This window comes from Anolis carolinensis, chromosome 1 (assembly GCF_035594765.1).
Source record: "Anolis carolinensis isolate JA03-04 chromosome 1, rAnoCar3.1.pri, whole genome shotgun sequence".
NCBI classification, from domain to species: domain Eukaryota; kingdom Metazoa; phylum Chordata; class Lepidosauria; order Squamata; family Dactyloidae; genus Anolis; species Anolis carolinensis.
In genome coordinates, this window is record NC_085841.1 from 356,192,038 (window position 1) to 356,211,110 (window position 19,073).

The following is a 19,073-nucleotide window of genomic DNA, read 5'->3' on the forward strand; positions in this document are numbered from 1 at the left end:
GGAGTCTCCTTCTATGGAGGTTTTAAAGCAGAAGCTGGATGGCCATCAGTTGGGGGTGCTTTTATTCCATGTTGCTGCATGGCAGGGGATTGGATTGGATGACCCCTTTGATCTCTTCCAATGCTACTATTATTTTACTAATGTTGGGAAATGTCATTTATCATGTTCTGCAGTTGGTGGTGGTTGGTGGTGTCAGGCCTAACAGTTGGTGATGGAAGGGGTTAATGTCAGTCCTAGTCCTAAAGGGCAGAGTAATCTATAAGTAAGAATTTGCAGGTGGAAGAAATAGCATGCCGCTGGGTTTAACTGGCTATAAGGAGCTAGCCTGGAGACTGATCTTCAGGTGAAAAGTATTTGTCCTACTTTGGCTGTGGATGCTGCTGGTTTCCCTCTCCCCCAGGTTTGTGGATTTTTGGTATCCTGACCTGTCTTCTGAACCCTTGAAATCTTGAATCTCTCGACTGGCTATTGACGACAGTGTAGATTCTTGATCTTTGGACTTTAATCATTGAACTCTCAGTGTTTGACTACTGGACTTTTTTGACTATGGTGTTTTCTTGAACTTGCTGGCAGTTTTGTTTTATATTCTGTGGCTGAGTGCTATCTTTATGTGTTACATTGGGACTATGAAAACAGCCAGACAGTAAGTGCTGCTTTAATTAAACAGTTTGACACAAGTTGGGTGTTTGTTTTGGTTCACCTCTGCCTGCGTACTAGCAGAGCCTGACATCGTGACAAGAAATGTTGTCCATGGGCTGAACCCCACTTTTGGGTTCCCCATGGGTTTGGCACTGGGCTAATTTCTATGCAGTGTGGACCAGCTGCAGAAAGAGCTGCCATAAAACCAATACTAAAAATCACTGGCCCTGTAGGATCAGGCCCACCAGCTGATCTCCCTGTTATATCAGGCCATTTTTTCCATCTGTCCTAGAATCATTCATGACAACTGCCTCACTGCCCCCATGGGTAAGAGATTGACGCCTACCAGATGATGGTTCCTGAAATCAAAATGCTGCCATGTAGCATCTGAAAAATTCGGTAGCAAACATTTTGAGTTAGTACATCAGTAGGTGATGTACCTTTCCTGCTATTGGGAATAAATGTACTAGCAGATGCAACTTTCCCGTCTTTGGAAAGGAATTTAGGCCAACATGTCTGCTGACGGTTCAGCTTGAGCCGATGTTCAGATGGGATTTGGGTATTTAGATTCACCAAGGATGCGGTAATATGGTTTTGATGATGGAAAAAGGATATAAGTTTACCTACTACACAAAATGTCAAAGCAGGGATATAATAGCCTGCTTAGAAGGATGTGGAGCCATGCTGAGATGATAAAAAGGAGATCGGGCATAGAAAATAAGAAATATTATAAAGATTACCAAACTGCATGGAAGCATCTTTTAATATAAATGCTTTGGCATAGTGTCAGAGAGGGTGATATCTCTTATGTAACTTGCTAATTATGACCATTCAATATTTCAGCACCAAGGACAGCAGTGGAAATAGGTTATTTCAGGTGGAATGGTTTCAGGGATGGAGGAAAGCAATAATTTAAGGATGGAGGAAAGCAATAATTTAAGGCAGGATTGATCATATATGAATTTTGATAGTGTCAGCTATGGAAACCATTTGCATTCTGTTTGGGGTAACAAAATGTCTTGGACTAACACTGTTCTAGAGGAAATGCTTACTTCTTGGATCTGATAACTAGAGGTTTCCTTACGGAGCATTGATGGATGGTGGTTATTAGAAGTAATTTGCTTTCATGTGCCCAGGGGTATATGTGCAGGGAAACTGTTGAAGTTTGGAAGATAGCAAGGGAAAAAGGAGTTAAAAGGCTGGTTTTGCAGTTTACTAAAATAACAGGGAGCTCTGGCATGGGCCGGTCCATGAGGTCACGAAGAGTCGGAAGTGACTGAAGAAACAACAACAAGCATAACAACAGGATACATCTACACTGTAAAATTCATGCAGTTTGACACCACTTGAACCGTCATGGCTCAATGCTGTGGAATCCTGGGTGATGTAGTTTGGTGAGGCACTAGCGCTGTCTATTGATAGAGAAAGTTAAAGTCCTTGCAAAATTACAACACCCACGATTCCATAGCACTGAAACATGGCAGTTACACAGTGATGTCAAATTGCATTAATTCTACATTGTAGATATGCCTTTAGAATATATATGCACTACATAGGTAAAGGTAAAGGCTTCCCTTGACGTTAAGTCCAGTCATGTCCGACTCTGGGGGTTGGTGCTCATCTCCATTTCTAAGCCGAAGAGCCGGCATTATCTGTAGACACCTCCAAGGTCGGCATGACTGCATGGAACGCCGTTACCTTCCCACCGGAGTGGTACCTATTGATCTACTCACATTGGCATGTTTTCGAACTGCTAAGTTAGCAGAAGCTGGAGCTTACAGCAGTTGCTCACTCCGCTCCCAGGATTTGAACCTGGGACCTTTCGGTCTGCAAGTTCAGCAGCTCAGAGCTTTAACACACTTCACCACCGGGGCTCCTGCACTACATACACACTACATAATTAGAGTCGTTAACAGCTATGTTTTGATAGCAGTGGTTCCCAACCTTTGGGCCTTGAAATGTTTTGGACTTCAACTCCCAGAAATCCCAGCCAGCTTACCAGCTGTTAGGAACTGTGGGAGCTGAAGTCCAAAATACATGGAGACCGAAAGGTTGAGAACCACTGCTCAATAGTATCCAGTGGGATTTGTAGTGTGATGAGATTAAACTGCATTACATGATCAGTGTAGACTTATATAATGCAGCTCAATGCAGTTAAGCTGCATTATATAAGTCTACACTGACCATATAGTACAGTTCAATCATCTCAAAATTAGCAGTGGGTAACTTCAACATTTTTCTTCCAGTTTCAAAAAGTAATCCAAAACCCATTCAATTTTGAAAGGCTCTTTGCCATCCTGGATTTCATTCTGCTCAAAATTCTCCTGTTTGTTTTGCACAGAAAACAATTTTCTATTGATATTTCAATGCAAGACTATTCATTCCTGCCTATAAAATGCTGTTTCCTGAAAAAAGTGTGGTTTTCTGTGCAAATCAACCATGTGTGAATATTATGAAATTCCTAGTTGCAATATTTTCTACAGCAAGAAAATACTGTTTTCTGCACAGGAATGAATATGTATGAATACAATAGACTCTCAGTGAACTGATGATTTGTAGATTTCGGATAAATGTAGTTTATGATTGTTTGAGTTACTACTAAAAATAGGCCTAACTAAGACCTATAGGCCTCATATTCTGTTTTGATTTGATGTTAATGTTGAAATATAGTAATTTAAAGCAAATTAAGACAAACTTAATGTAATGTAACATTTCTGCTAAAATTGATTAAACTTTCACTTTTATTTAAAGTATTTCTTCAATTATTTATTGTTTTAGAGTTCCATTTGCTTGGGTTCTGGTTAACTGAGAGTCTACTGTATTATTTTCCATTCAGAAACTGCTGCTTCCTTTAGAAGTCATTTTTTCTGCATAAAACAACCATGTGCAGGTTTTGCACATGATAAGTCCCAAAAGACAAAGGTTCTCATCATTTCAGGATTCTTTCCATCAGGATTTCCAATATGTATTTCACCCATCTTTGGAATATTTTCTCATATTTCTTTTATTGCAACTATTTGTCAATGAGCATAGATCTGATGATATACATTTTTTCTTTAATTACCTCTCCCAAAGGTCTCAGTTAGTGGAATCTAAGCAAAATATTAAAGCTGTTAAAATGATGGCTTGGCACGGACAGATTCAATATTGGGCATTTTAATACATGAGACCAGCATGGATATTGTAAAAATAACATCTGTGGCAGATAAATGCTACGTCAAATGCTCTGCTGGTCTCATTAATAGGGCAGAAGGGAAGCCAGAGCTGGAGATAAAATAGTGACCTCAGCTCAAAGGTTTGCTTAATTTTACCCAGGAATGTTGTTTAAAATGGAAGATTTAGATTCCAAGCCTTTCCTGACATAATTACTAACAGCAGCAGCATGATAATCATCATAATTTTATTTGTCACCCGGCACTTCTCACGGCTCAATGAATGACGCAACTTAGTCGAAACCCACAGATAAAACACCATATCACTAAAATATGTATATTAAAATGCATAAAACAATGTGTTGTCGAAGGCTTTCATGGCCGGAATAACTGGGTTGCTGTGAGTTTTCCGGGCTGTATAGCCATGTTCCAGAAGCATTATCTCCTGATGTTTTGCCCACACCTATGGCAGACAGAAAACAATCATGGCCAGCTAACACCTCCCAACAAAGGGTTCCCTCAGGCAGGAAGCAGCCAGGCTTTGAAGCTGTATGGTAATGACCATGCTAATCAACGTGACCAAATGCAACATTCACACCTGTCTCAGACAAGAGTTCTCTCTCCCATCGTGGACATCATTCCACTTGCTTAGTTTCCAACAGACCTCACAACCTCTGAGGATGCCTGCTATAAATGTGGGTGAAATGTCAAGAGAGAATGCTTCTGGAACATGGCCCTACAGCCCAGAAAACTCACAGTAACACACAGAACAATGATTAAAATGTCAATACTAATAAAATTTAACAATAACATTCCGAGTTTAAAATTGAATGGGTAGACCTGCCAGGAGAGATAGGTCTTGAGTTATGTCTTAAATTTTGACATGAGGTGCATGCATCCATACTATAGAATTATTGCAGTTTGACACCACTTAACTGCCATGGTTCAATGCTATAGAATCCTGGAATGTGTAGTTTGGTCAGGCACCGCCACTCTTTGGCAAAGGAGGTGAAAGACCTTTTAAAACTACAACTCTTATGATTCTGTAGCTTTGAGCCATGTTGAAATGGTATCAAACTGCATTCAAACTGCATTCATTCTACAATGTAGAATGGCTATGGCCTTCCATGTTATGGTGAGATGGGTTGTAATAAAAAAGTAACCTATCCAAATTACAAAACTGGAACTAAGCATGCAGAGTTTTGATAATAGCTTTGATTGTCCAAGGATCATATTCTTCAAGAGCCAAACTGCTGGTTTTCAACTTTACATTTCGATTAACATTCGGAATTCACATTTAGCCATTGAAATGCATGCATGCACATTTCATTGAAGCTGCTCTTCTCTTTTGTTCCTTTCTCCTTCTGGGAGTGATACATTTCCTTATGTTTGACTCCACGAAAGAGAGCTCAGTGTCAATACAAATGTCAGTATTGCTTGAATCCACTGATAAGTTTAAGTCTGAACTTTATGGGACCTGTCCAAAATGCTGAAACTATTTTGGAAAAAGGGTTTTGTGCCATAGATATTCCTGATAATGGAAACTTCCAGCTGCAAGGAAGAAAGAATTGATTTTAACCAGCAGCATCTTAGTTGTATGCCTGTTTCATTCATCCCTTCACCTCCATCCTGTATTAGTCAGCTCAAGCAAGCCTTCCATTCACTGGCTTTCAGAGTCACATTCTTCAGGGTAACAAGTGGTAGTACTTCACAGCTAATTGTGTTAGTTTTCCATTTATATAGCTAACTGTAATAGCTACAGTGAAGGTTTTAATACACTCAGGTCCTCTTCCCTACCTGCTACTGAGCAAATGAAGTGTGTGACACCCAAATCCATCAAACCAGCAAGAGAGTCACTGAACATTAATTCCCCTGATCTGAAATGAGTCTTGTAAATAGCTGCAAACCTGTATATGGCAGTCATTTGTGCATAACTGAAAAAAGAGAAGGTATCATCAGGAAGGACGGAAGGAAGGAAGGAAGGAAGGAAGGAAGGAAGGAAGGAAGGAAGGAAGGAAGGAAGGAAGGAAGGAAGGAAGGAAGGAAGGAAGGAGAGGGGGCAGATAGAGACACTGGAAAATGAGCTCTCAAAATCACATACAATTTGGTAATGCAATTGTGTGTGTATGTTTGTGTGTGTACTCTGCAGTTGAAGGGAGATGTTGACAAGCTGGAAAGCATCCAGAGGAGGGCGATTGAAATGATTAAGGATCTGGAGAACAAGCCCTATGAGGAGCGGCTTAAAGAACTGGGCATGTTTAGCCTACAGAAGAGAAAGCTGAGAGGAGACATGATAGCCATGTACAAATACATGAAGGGAAGCCACAGGGAGGAGGGAGCAAGCTTGTTTTCTGCTGCCCAGCAGACTAGGACATGGAACAATGGCTTCAAACTACAGGAAAGGAGATTCCACCTGAACATTAGGAAGAACTTCCTCACTGTGAGCACTGTTTGGCAGTGGAACTCTCTGCTGCGGAGTGTGGTGGAGGCTCCTTCTTTGGAGGCTTTTAAGCAGAGGCTGGATGGCCATCTGCCAGGGGTGCTTTGGATGTGACTTTCCTGCTTCTTGGCAGTGGGTTGAACTGGATGATCCGTGAGGTCTCTTCCAACTCTATGATTCTATGTGTGTGTATTTCTGCTCTACCAAGCTGCAAGATATACCTATGCTAAGGGATATTGAATTATAACAGTACCAACCTCTTCTCCCTTTAATTCTCATGCTTTCAATCCATTGAAATCCTAGGGTCTGTAGTTGGGTGTATTCTATGCTAGAGAGCTCTGATGGCTAAGAAGTCCCTTACTGGACCACAAATCTCAGAATTCCATAGGTGAGAGCCATGACTGTTAAAATGAGACAAAACAGGTTGCTGTTATGCACTTTCACATTGTTTCCCACATATGGCAATGCTATCATGGGTTTTCTTGACATGATTGGTTCAGAAAGGGTTTGTTGTTGCTTTCCTCTGAAGCTGAGAGAGTGTGACTTGCCCATGGTCAGCTTGCAGATTTCCATGGCTTATTATGTAATCATGGATTACATAAATTATAATACAATACTGGCACAACTACATCATGCTGGTTCACATATAAAATCGATATTATTGTTTGTACTGTAGAGTCATTAACAGTAGGTTTTTCTTAACTTCAACAATAGCATTTTTTTCTGTGGCCAGAAACTCTCCATAGTTTACCAAATGCAGAAACTCTTCCCTTCTCATCATCTCACTCTCTTGTGACTGGATCCCATTTTAAAAACATTCTTAAACAGAGACAAAACATCTAGTAATGAAAAGTCAGAGGAAAAGATTGTAGTGGTAATAGGACCTCCAGAGCCTGGCTGGTCAATGTGGGAGTTGTTATCCAAAAATGTTTATTATTTTACATGTTCTTTTGGCTGAGCACCTATATTTGCACCTGGACCTCCATCTCCACCTGGCAGCTGTCACTTACTCAGGGAGGAGGATTTGTACCACGGAGAAGCACCTGGTCTCAGCTTAGTTAGGAAAGGAAGTCATGTGTCCACCTTTTTCCTTCCCCAAGGAACCCAAAGCAGCTGAAGCTTCATGATCTCAATTGACTCACTTGTCCTTCTCCTACTTACTAATAAGCAAAAATGGAAAGGCTCTTCCTGGATGAGCCTTGACAAGATGGCACTGCATAGGCTTCTTCCTCAGTAAGCTCTGAGGGAAGAAATGCCAATCCAGTGATATCTTGGAGTGGAGAAATTTACTCTTTGGGATAAAAAAGAACCCAGAAGTTGTTCTCAAAGTCTAGTTTTTGACTTTAGGGGTTTCTAAATATTTTTATGTTAGTAAAGGTAAAGGTTTCCCCTTGACATTAAGTTTAGTTGTGTCTGACACTGATAGTTGGTGCTCATCTCCATTTTTAAGCCGAAGAACTGGCGTTGTCCTAAGTCAGTGATGGCCAACCTATGACACGTGTGTCAGCACTGACACACCTAGCCATTTTTGCTGACACACTGCCGCATGCAGATTGATTGGATGACTATGTCTTTTGTGGCCAAACGTGGTGTGATTTGGTCCAGTGGTTTTGTTGTTTACTCCATGGGAATTATGCAATATATATATATATATATATATATATATATATATATATCTCCATTCTATTGTTTTTCTATTATTATTGTAGTATATTATTATTTTATTACTATTATATTATTATTATATTATTCATTATTCATGACTACATTGAAACTAGAATAGAGAGAAATAAGCGTGGAAACTGCAAGAGGTACCATAGATTGTTGTACATAGAAATAATGGTAATAAATAGTTTTTGATTTATTAAATACAGTTATATATCACAATTATATATTTTTGTTATTTAAACTATACACATTGCGAAATTATGTTTTTGTTTGAAGTGACACACCACCCAAGTCATGCTAGGTTTTTTTTTTGATGAATTTTGACACACCAAGTGCAAAAGGTTGCCCATCATTGTCCTAAGTCATGTCCTAGGCATGACTGCATGAAACACTGTTACTTTTCTGTCGGAACAGTACCTATTGATCTACTCACATTTTCTTGTTTTCAAACTGCTAGGTTGGCAGAAGCTGGGGCTAACAGTGAGAACTCTCCCTGCTCCCTGGATTTGAACCGCCGACCTTTCGGTCAGCAAGTTCAGCAACTCAGTGGTTTAACCCGTTGCACATATTTATCAAAAAGAAAAACAATAAAATACGTATGCACTTGTATATATACATAAACATGTAATTTTTGAGCAATATTTCCTAACATCTATACAGTAACTATGCAATTTCCTCCTCCCACTTATCCCACCGTACTGACTCTCCATCCTTTGGGTTGAAGACAGTCATATACAGTAGAGTCTCACTTATCCAAGCAAAACGGGCTGGCAGAACCTTGGATAAGCGAATATCATGGATAATAAGGAGGGATTAAGGAAAAACCTATTAAACATCAAATTAGGTTATGATTTTACAAATTACAAATTGTTGTTAAACATGATGTGTTGGTGCTTAATTTGTAAAATCATAACCTAATTTGATGTTTAATAGGCTTCTCCTTAATCCCTCCTTATTATCCAAGATATTCGCTTATCCAAGCTTCTGCCGGCCCATTTAGCTTGGATAAGTGAGACTCTACTGTAAAAGCAATTCAGGTTCTAATTGAATCTTTGATTTTAAAATTCCCTGCAGTGTGTTTTTTTTCCTTATGTGATTATTTTCTCAGACTGAAAATTGTGGAATAATACAGAACTGCGTTGGATTGGTGGGAGTTTTTTGGATGGAGCACAAGAGCAAAGAAATGTATCTCTGTTCCCCATCCAAAAATGGGACTTGTACAAGTGTAAGCTGCACATATGCATAGGATGCCAGCCAATATGTGATTTTGACACTTGTGCAGCTTTTAAATCATTCTGTTTAAGACATCCTCTATTTGTGCTATGATAGGCGTTGGGATATTTGTGTATTTTGAAGATGCAAGCTTATGAATATTCTGTGACAACCCTGGAGGTGGAGGAAGATTTAGTTAGTACAAGCCACTCTTAGGTAATCCCCAGAGAGAGCCCGGGAAAACTTAGCAGAAGTAGCCTGAGGACAAAAAAAGGCCTGGAGTATTTGTTTACAGTGTTTCAGTTTATGCAAGATTTATAACTGATCATTTAGGGTATAGGAAATTGAATTTTAATTACCCTTTTCAGATGTTTCTTTTCCTCAAACGTATTGTATATATTAATGGGAAAGCAGATATTGGGTGCACTTTATTTAAAGTGAAATCCTTGAAGGGAAACATCCTATTAAATACTGGGACTCACTGAGGACTCATGTTTGTCTCTGAAGTTTGCGAGGAGAGCACTGAGGTCTCTTATCTCATAACTCATTCGTATGGTGAAAGAAAGAAGGAGAGAGGAAAGGGATTTTGCCAAAGAAACAAGATAAATAAACTTAGAAGAATGTTGATAACAGTGGCACTGAGCTGTTATATTTGTTATTGCATGCAAGAGAGAACTGGTACGGGGGAAATTGAATAATACTTGGAGCATCATCAGAATGATAATCAAAAACTATACCAAAACTGGAAAGGGAGACTATACAAGGCAGGAAAGGGCAAACAATAGTGGTCCATGGGCCACATATGACCCTTTGAAACCCAATTTGGGCCCCTGAAGCCTTCCAAGCCTCTATATTATGGAAAAGGAATACCCTTGAATGTTTTTCCTAAATTTTCTTTCCGATCAGAACTTGCCCCAAATGGATGAAAACTGTAGCTAAATGCCACAATCATACTATATACAGCTCTCTCACACATTTCTTTACTGATTTAACTCAGTCACATCTTGCAACTCGGAAGCATCAAAGTCAGTCTTGAAAAAAAATCACATGTGCTAAAGCAAATCTGAGGTCTTTTTTAGATTTAGAATGCCATATATAATATGGAAGTTCAGTGTAAATAACAATTAAAAATAAAATTGAATTCAATAAAATGTAAAAGAAACAAAGAGTGCCAAATTCCAATAAAGGCCATCATGCATTTTTTTGGAAAAAGTTCTTATAACTCTCAGTTTTGCATGCCTCTGGAATGACATCTTTGGAGCAATTCTTGTTGATTTATGTGCCACATTTCATGACATCACCCCTTGCAACATCACTAAGGGAAGTCCTGAAATCTCAGATCTGGGGATATTCCTGATCTGGAAGAGTTAACTCTCTTATAGTTGACAATGTATTTAGACCAAAAGGTTGACCAGTCCAACTGTATTTATTGAGCATACATTACCAAAGGGTGGCATACATTTCCCGAGCCCCCATTCCCAGGAGATTTTGTGCCTCCTGAACCCCAGTCTTCAGAAAAATTGACACTCCTGGAAAGCTAGAGGAGTGGTAATTCGTCCTCTAAAAGAAGTTGCAGAATTTTGCTTTAATCTATGTTTGTAGAAAGGTGGTAAGAAACTTTACTTCTTTCTTTTCCAAACTGGATGTAAACTTTGGGTTACTTCTGACTTTGAAAATGTGAACATAAAACAAATTGGGAGGAGGGAGAGAGAGACATTGCCTACAGGGTGCCAGGGATGGGGCTGCCAGACTACAGACTCTGGTTCCTCTTCTCCCAACCTCAATTGGAGCGGAAGGAAGCTTAGGATAAGGTTGCTATCTTGAAAAGTATGTTTGTATATACATCATTTGTTAGATGTGGTGTTTTTAATGGAATACACTGTTCAGTTGTAGTATCATATTAAATTGCATCATCACGAACTTCTCTTTGAAATATCATCCTTCTAGTATCACTACAGCTCCTCTAGTATGATTTTAGAAAGGGTCATCCCTAGGTCTAAAGCTTTGGTACTGAAATTTTAGGGACTGGGATAGCACAGACCTGGCACCTTTAGCTAGGAACATGATCCTCCCCTCCAAATGCTGAAAATTACTCCATTCTGTGATGTAGTTTGGATCTTGAATTGTGTATGTGTGATATAGGTTTGGATCAGTGATTCCCAAAGTGGGTGCTACCGCCCCCTGGTGGGCTCTGCAGCAATCTAGGGGAGTGGTGATGGCACCTATTAGGACACAGGGGCGGGGCCAGGGGAGGGGCGGGTCAAGGGAAAGGGCGGGGCCTCTTCCCAAGTGCCAGAGACAGGGCTGAGCACCTGAGGTGCCTGTTAGGACACAGGAGGTGGAGATAGAGGAGTGGGCATGGCTTCTTCCCAAGAGCCCGAGACAGGGCTGAGAATCTATACTCCTTCTGAGGTGCTTGTTGGGACACAGAGGGCAGAGCTAGGGAAGGGGGTGGCCAGGACTGGGAGGGGTGGAGTTACGAGCTCTGAGGCAGGGCTGAGCCTCTATCCCTGTTCTGCGGTGCCTGCCAGGACACAGGGTCAGGGCTAGAGGAAGGGGTGGGGCGTCTTCTCAAGTGTCTGATGGGGTTGAACCTCTATACCCCACCCCCGTGTTCTAACAAGTGCCTCAGGGGAGGTATACAGAGGTTCAGCCCTGTCTCACGCTCTTGGGAAGAGGCCCCACCCCCACCCCCACCCCGCCCTTTAGTCCTAAAAGGCCTCTCACGAGAGGTATAGAGGCTCAGCCCTGTCTCTGGCTCTTGGAAGGAGGCCCCTCCCCCTTCCCTAGCTCTGCTCTCTGTGTCCCAACAAGCTTGGGAAGAAGCCATGCCCACTCCTCTAGCTCCACCCCCTGTGTCCTAACAGGTGGCTCAGGTGCTCAGCCCTGTCTCCGGCACTTGGGAAGAGGCCCCTCCCCTCCCCTGGCCCCACCCCGTCTCCTAATAGGTGCCATCACTGCCCCCCTGGATCGCTGCAGCACCCACCAGGGGGTGATAGCGCCCACTTTGGGAATCACTGCTATAGCTCTTCATGACATACATGCAGTTGTGGGGCCTTACATCATAGAGGGGATAGCATGAACAGAAGTGGCAAAACAGGGCACCTCTGCCCTTCATTCACGTGCCTACACATGCATCAATGTCTGGATGGAGTTCAAGATGTCCATCTGTAAGGACACTCTGCCTCTGGGTTATGGCTGGTCAGAATGCTGATTCTTAGTCTAGTGCAAAATTGGGCATTCCCTTACAAGCAATGCTTTATGCAGAGCCATGTTTTTAGAGGCATCTATGACAACTGCACTTAATTGTTTCTGTACATGGGGGAATCCTGAAAGATGTATGCTGCTAACATTAACACCGGTAAAGTCAGATTAATGAGCTCATAAGGCTTTGGGGCTAAGCTCTCCGTAAGTAGCTCAACGTGAAATATCTCTCTTTTAGGGTGTGTTGGCTTGCAGAATTTCTGCCAGCTTATGATTCATATTAGGGTCATTCCCTGCCATGCACTGGTGGGATGGGGCTTTGATATCAGCAGGGCGACTTTAAAGCATCTGTGCAAGGTGATGAACTCTATCTTCCAAATAGAAGTATTGTTTTGGAGATTTCTGAGAAATTTCAGGCTAAAGTGGAGAGCAGAATAACCACCCAACTGACACCACCTTAAGCATCTACTTGTGAATAATGGTGGCAGCACAATGAAGGTTTGTGTGGCCTTCCTCCAATGTTAAAGTAAGAACTACTGTATATACTCGAGTATAAGCCTAGTTTTTCAGCCCTTTTTTAGGACTGAAAAAGCCCCTCTCAGCTTATACTCGAGTGAGGGTCCTGGCTGGCTTATACTTGAGTATATATGGTACATTTATTATTTTTCCCTATTTTTATTGGCATTATTACATTTATTATTTTACTCTATTATTATTGTAAGTATTATATTTATTTTACTCTATTTTTATTATTAATACATTTATTATTTCATTCTGATGTTATTACTGTTATTACATTTATTATTTTACTCTATAATTATTAAAAGGATACATAAGGACATTTACATTGAAGAAGATGAGAATAATGATTTAATCAGAGTTGGACAGTCTTATCTTAAATTAGAGTTTTATGTAAATATTCAAAAACATTTAACCTATCAATGCTTCGATTCATGCAATTTTATTGGTTTCTATTTTTATTTCTGAAATTTACCACTCTCGGCTTATACTTGAGTCAATGTTTTCCCAGTTTTCTTGTGATAAAATTAGGTGCCTCACCTTATATTCGGGTCGGCTTATACTCGAGTATATACGGTATAAAAAGTAGAAGATAAACTTTAAGGTTTTTCACCAATAGCATCAGGATAACCACGTAAGCAGTTCTCAGTTCTCGTTGAAAAGTAAAGAATTATAAGAAGGGAATATAGAAGCCTTGAGGTTGTCCACCAGCATCTAGATGGCAGATAGGACAACAAATATATAGATTGCCAGGAGTGCATCTATATCACACAATTTTAGCAGTTTTATAGCATGGTAACTGCTACTGTGTTTCCAATTTCTATGCATTGCTGTAAAAGCTGGACGGTGAAGAATGCTGAAAAGAATCAACTCTTTCAAAAGTGATGCTGCAGGAGAATTATGTTGACACTGTGAATGGCCATAATGACACATAAATGGGGCCTAGAACAGACCAAGCCTAAACTTTCCCTAAAGGCTAAGGTGACTAAACTGAGAGTGTCATACTTTGAACAAATCATGTAAAGACTTGTTAGAAAAGAAAATAATGCTTGGTAAGCTTTTTTTTTCATGTCAGGAGTGACTTGAGAAACTAGAAGCTAGAAGGTGTCTTGAATACTCTGTCTGATTGGCAGCTAAATTAAACTATGTTCTGTTTACATATAGGAAGCTAGGCAGGGTCAGTTTTGGGTAATACCTGGATGGGAGACCAATGACTACCAAGTGTTGTAGGCTATATTTCAGACTAAGGACCTAGAACAATGATGGGCAACCTTTTGCGCTTGGTGTGTCAAAATTCACCAAAAAACCTAGCATGACTTGGGTGGTGTGTCACTTCAAGAGAAAAAAAACATAATTTAGCAATGTCTATAGTTTAAATAACAAAAATATATAATTGTAATATATAACTGTATTCAATAAATCAAAACCTATTTACTACCATTATTTCCATGTACAACAATCTATGGTACCTCTTGCAGTTTCCATGCTGATTTCTCTCTATTCTAGTTTCAATGTAGTCATGAATAATGAATAATATAATAATATTATAATAGTAATAATATGATAATATACTATATATATATATATAGTGCATAATTCCCATGGAGTAAACAACAAAACCACTGGACCAAATCACACCAAATTTGGCCATAAAAGACATAGTCATCCAATCAATTTGCATGCAGCAGCGTGTCAGCAAAAATGGCTAGGCGTGTCATTGCTGACACGAGTGTCATAGGTTGGCCATCACTGACCTAGAAAAACCATCCTTGATTATTCTATGTCTAAGAGAACCCAATGACATACATGGGATCATTAAGAGTTGGAAGACAGTTTGAAGACATATACACATACAAGATAGAAGGCAGTAGGAAAAGAGGAAAACTGTGTTGCAGGATGTTAGAGTTCATCAAGAAAGCCACAGCCCTGAGTTTGCAAGAGCTGAACAAAGCTGCTGATGGCAGGGTGACTTAGTTCATAGGGGCTTTATAAGTTGAAGCTGAGCTGATGTCATTAACAATGATGAATGAAAGACTTAGACCTAAAACCTATTGCTCGTTCTCACTGGAATAAAGCCATTGGATCGACTGCATGTGTGTTCATCATTTAAGAATTGATCCAATGTGTCTTGTCTCGTTGGGATTAACCAACCGTAATCCTGCTTTAGGCATCTCTGCAAGAGATATTCAGCGCCAGAACTTTCCATCCTAGACAATTTTCGGTACCCATGAAACTATATATCACATTATTTTCAAAGAATTTAATTAAAATTACAGTTCAGTTGTGCAACATGGATTCTGCTTTGTGCCTACCCTCCCTTCTGTGGTGAGAAGTGTTTCTATTGAAGTCCCTGTAATGTTTTCAAAATGTGCATCTAGCCAAGTGAATTAGCACATACAATTTGAGGACAGATTTATCACTCTCATTTTTGTCTTCCATTTTTATGATACATTCCCTCTTTCAGCAGCACATTGGTTGATCCTTTCTACCTCAATTTTTTTAAAATTTGGCTTGACATTTGGGGGTGTAAATGCTCACATGTGGTTGGGCTTAGCCTTGCGGCTTTTCATTGGTCAAGTGGAATAAGAAACCCCCAAAATGGCCATGTTATCATTTAGAGTCTGTGTAAGATTTATAAGACAGAGAGAGAAATGTTGCAGCTGCAGAAAAGAACTTCAGTTTTATCCCTCTGCTGAAATAAACTCCAGTGCTTTATGGCTTGATCATGTAATTACCCAACATTTTGACTAGACTGATTTGATAATGATGCACAGAAAAGGGCAATTTAAAACTGGCAAAGAAGAAATAAATGCTTACTCCGTTGCCTTCTGTGAAACTAAATGTCTTTGGCTTCTACTAGGTTTTGTGCTGAAGAATTATGATATTGCTTTGCTTCTGTCTTGATTCTGAATTCCAAAATGACTGCTCCCCCTCTCCGTGTCATTGTGTTTGCGTGTACAGAGGGAGGGAGATAGGAAAAAAGCTACAATAAATAAAAGCCTTTCTAATTCCTAATTGCTAGATGTACAACTTCCAACATGAGGCAGATGGTCATTCAAAGAACAACAGCTAAGCAGAAACCCTGTTTTGTAAATCAGTCATGAGTTCGTACCAGTAGCATATGACACTCCCCAGGATGGCTAATTAAGCTCTGCTTAGGCTTCTGTTCTTCTGTAAGCACCGTGTAAGCAACCTCCTGCAGTCAGTTTGAACTTGGCAGAATCTGGAAGTAACCATATCCAAAATCACTTCATATTCGCAAGACAAGTGTCTGTGGCTTCACCTATCCACATCCAACAAGTGATGCCTTTGGTAACAATTTTCTAGGTCTAAAGGTGATTCTATGGTATGCTTCCACCAGATGTTAACACAAAGTTAACATCTGCCATAGATGTGGGCGAAACGTCAGGAGGGAATACTTCTGGAACATGGCCATACAGCCCGGAAAACAGACAACAACCCTAACACAAAGTTGCCAAGGAGGACCTAGCAAATTCCTAGAGAAAGTACCTCTGTAGGAATTTTCTCAGTCCTCTAGGATGACTTTATGGTAACTTCTGGTGGAAGTACAGTAGAGTCTCGCTTATCCAATGTAAACAGGCCAGCAGAACGTTGGATAAGTGAATATGTTGGATAATAAGGAGAGATTAAGGAAAAGCCTATTAAACATCAAATTAGGTTATGATTTTACAAACTAATCACCAAAACATCATGTTATACAACAAATTTGACAGAAAAAGTAGTTCAATACACAGTAATGCTATGTAGTAATTACTGTATTTACGAATTATCATGATATATTGAAAACATTGACTACAAAATTGTGTTGGATAATCCAGAATGTTGGATAAGCGAGTGTTGGATAAGTGAGACTCTACTGTGCCTCCACTAGGGGTGTACAAATTACCAACGGGACTTAAATACTACACGTATGAGTGAAGACAAAAACTCTGATTATATGAGTAATCTCCGTTAAAAAAAAAAACCCCTGCATTTTTGGGTATTGTACCATTATATATCCTTGTTCAGTTATTCATGTCTAGATTAAATTGTCTCATGTTTTAGTACTGTATAACTCTATTGTGTATAACAGTTGACTATTTGTTGTTTTGCTATTTGGTATTTGTTATAGGTATCTGTGTTTCTTGGATAAAAAGTTATCTAGACAAGCAGGTGAATAGGAAAACCATTGGTCAGCTATAGCTATCAGAATAGATTGTGCCAGGTTAGGTAGATTGAGAGCCTGACTTAAGCCATTTCCTACGAGCCCTTTGGCATATTTTGAAAAGTAACATCCCTCCCCAAACCTTCTTTCATTTGGGTCAGCATTGTGTTTTACAAGGATCTAAACCTTTTTCTTTTCTTCTAGGGGATCAGCAGCCTCTTCAGTTCCTTGAAAGTGGTGCGCCTTCTGCGATTGGGGCGTGTTGCCCGAAAGTTGGACCATTATCTGGAATACGGTGCCGCTGTGCTGGTGCTCTTGGTCTGCGTCTTTGGACTGGTGGCCCACTGGCTGGCTTGTATATGGTACAGCATCGGGGACTACGAGGTTATTGATGAACTCACAAATACTCTCAAAAAGGACAGCTGGCTTTGCCAGTTGGCAGAGAGTATTGGAACACCGTATCGGTACAACACTACAGGAAGAGGACAGTGGGAAGGAGGACCCAGTAAAGACTCGCTTTATATAACTTCGCTCTACTTTACCATGACAAGCCTTACGACGATAGGATTTGGAAACATAGCTCCAACCACTGACGGAGAGAAGATCTTTTCAGTGGCCATGATGATGGTTGGCTGTAAGTACAATGGTTTTCACAAAAAGTTTTGCTTAATAATTTTAAGAGTATGTCTAATGTTCAGCAGTGGCCCCTTCTACATTGTCAGATAATCCAGGCTATCAAAGCAGAAAATCCACATTATCTGATTTGAACCGGATTATCTTAGTCTACACTGACATATAATCCAGTTAAAAACAGATAATGTAGATTTTATACAACTGTGTAGAAGGGGCACAAACCACAGAAGCTATGGTTGTTTAACGAACATGGGATCATTGAGAGTTTGTGCTGTACTAGTTTTACCCACATTATGGGGTAGAATAGTTGCTCTGAAATGTATCAGAACATTACTTTCTCAAAAACTTGCCTGTCAGAGCATTACCTTTGAGCCAGGCCAGTATGGTTTAGAAAACAGTCCTAGAAGCAAGCTGTAAATTTATTATCTGAAAACCATTCTAATAAAGTATGCTAAAGCTCACCACCTGAACAAAAGGCCCGCAGGTCACATATGGATCACAGTATCTATGAACAGATGAGTTACACTATGCACTAGGGGAGATGCTACCTATTTCAACAGAATTGTAATTCAATTTTTAATATTACGTGGAACAGAATCATTGAATCAATAAGAAGTTGGGGAGCCCATGTGTATGTACTGTAAGTTTCCTTGATTCAGTGAGTCTGTTTTATTTGGGAATAACAAATGGATAGGTTACAGTTATCTGTTGCATCTATTCCATGAGAATGATTATTAGGATGCAATGAAGAGACATCCTATTTACTCCTATTCTATTCCTTTCTATTCTATGATGAGATAGCGGATGACACCTCTGTAGAGGTAGAATTTATGGGTCTTTAAAAATAGCTCATAGCTTAGGTCCAGGCCATTAGGCCAGTGGTTCTCCACCTGTGGGTCCTCAGGTGTTTTGGTCTACACCTCCCAGAAATCCCAACCAGTTTACCAGCTGTTAGTATTTCTGGGAGTTGAAGTCCAAAACATCTAGGGACCACTGCATTAGACTGTTAAAAAGACCACCAAACTCTTGAGTTTTGAGATCCTTGGAGGAAAGCTTTCTCATAGTCCCACCACTGCTAGCAGGTACATTTGTTGAGAGCATGGAAGATGGCCAGGGGTATTGCTGTTAGGAGAGAGGCAAAAAAAAAGGCATTACTCCTGATAAGAATTCTGCCCTCTCAAATGAAATGTTGGTTCAGTCCCCAAATTTCTAGGAGTGTAGTTAGGCTTCCAAAGAAACATGTTAGTGTTAGGCATAGTTACTAAGGGAATCTGAATAATAATAATAATAATAATAATAATAATAATAATAATAATAATAATAATAATAATAATAATAATAGATTTGAGTGTTTTCTTGGAATAAGGCAGAATTCTTATTTGTGGGACCAATATCATTATGCCCCCCTGGTATTTATACTCTGGAGTGGAGATGACCTTCT

General features: G+C 39.9%; 1 protein-coding gene across 1 annotated transcript in view; it reads left to right on the top strand.

Moving 5' to 3' along the window:
• kcnh5 (potassium voltage-gated channel subfamily H member 5) overlaps positions 1–19,073 on the top strand; it is a 296,860-nt gene that overhangs the window by 71,203 nt on the left and 206,584 nt on the right. Inside the window, exon 7 of the mRNA XM_062968582.1 lies at positions 17,204–17,633. Coding sequence (XP_062824652.1) covers positions 17,204–17,633 — 430 coding nt within the window. The remainder of the gene's footprint in view (positions 1–17,203; positions 17,634–19,073) is intronic.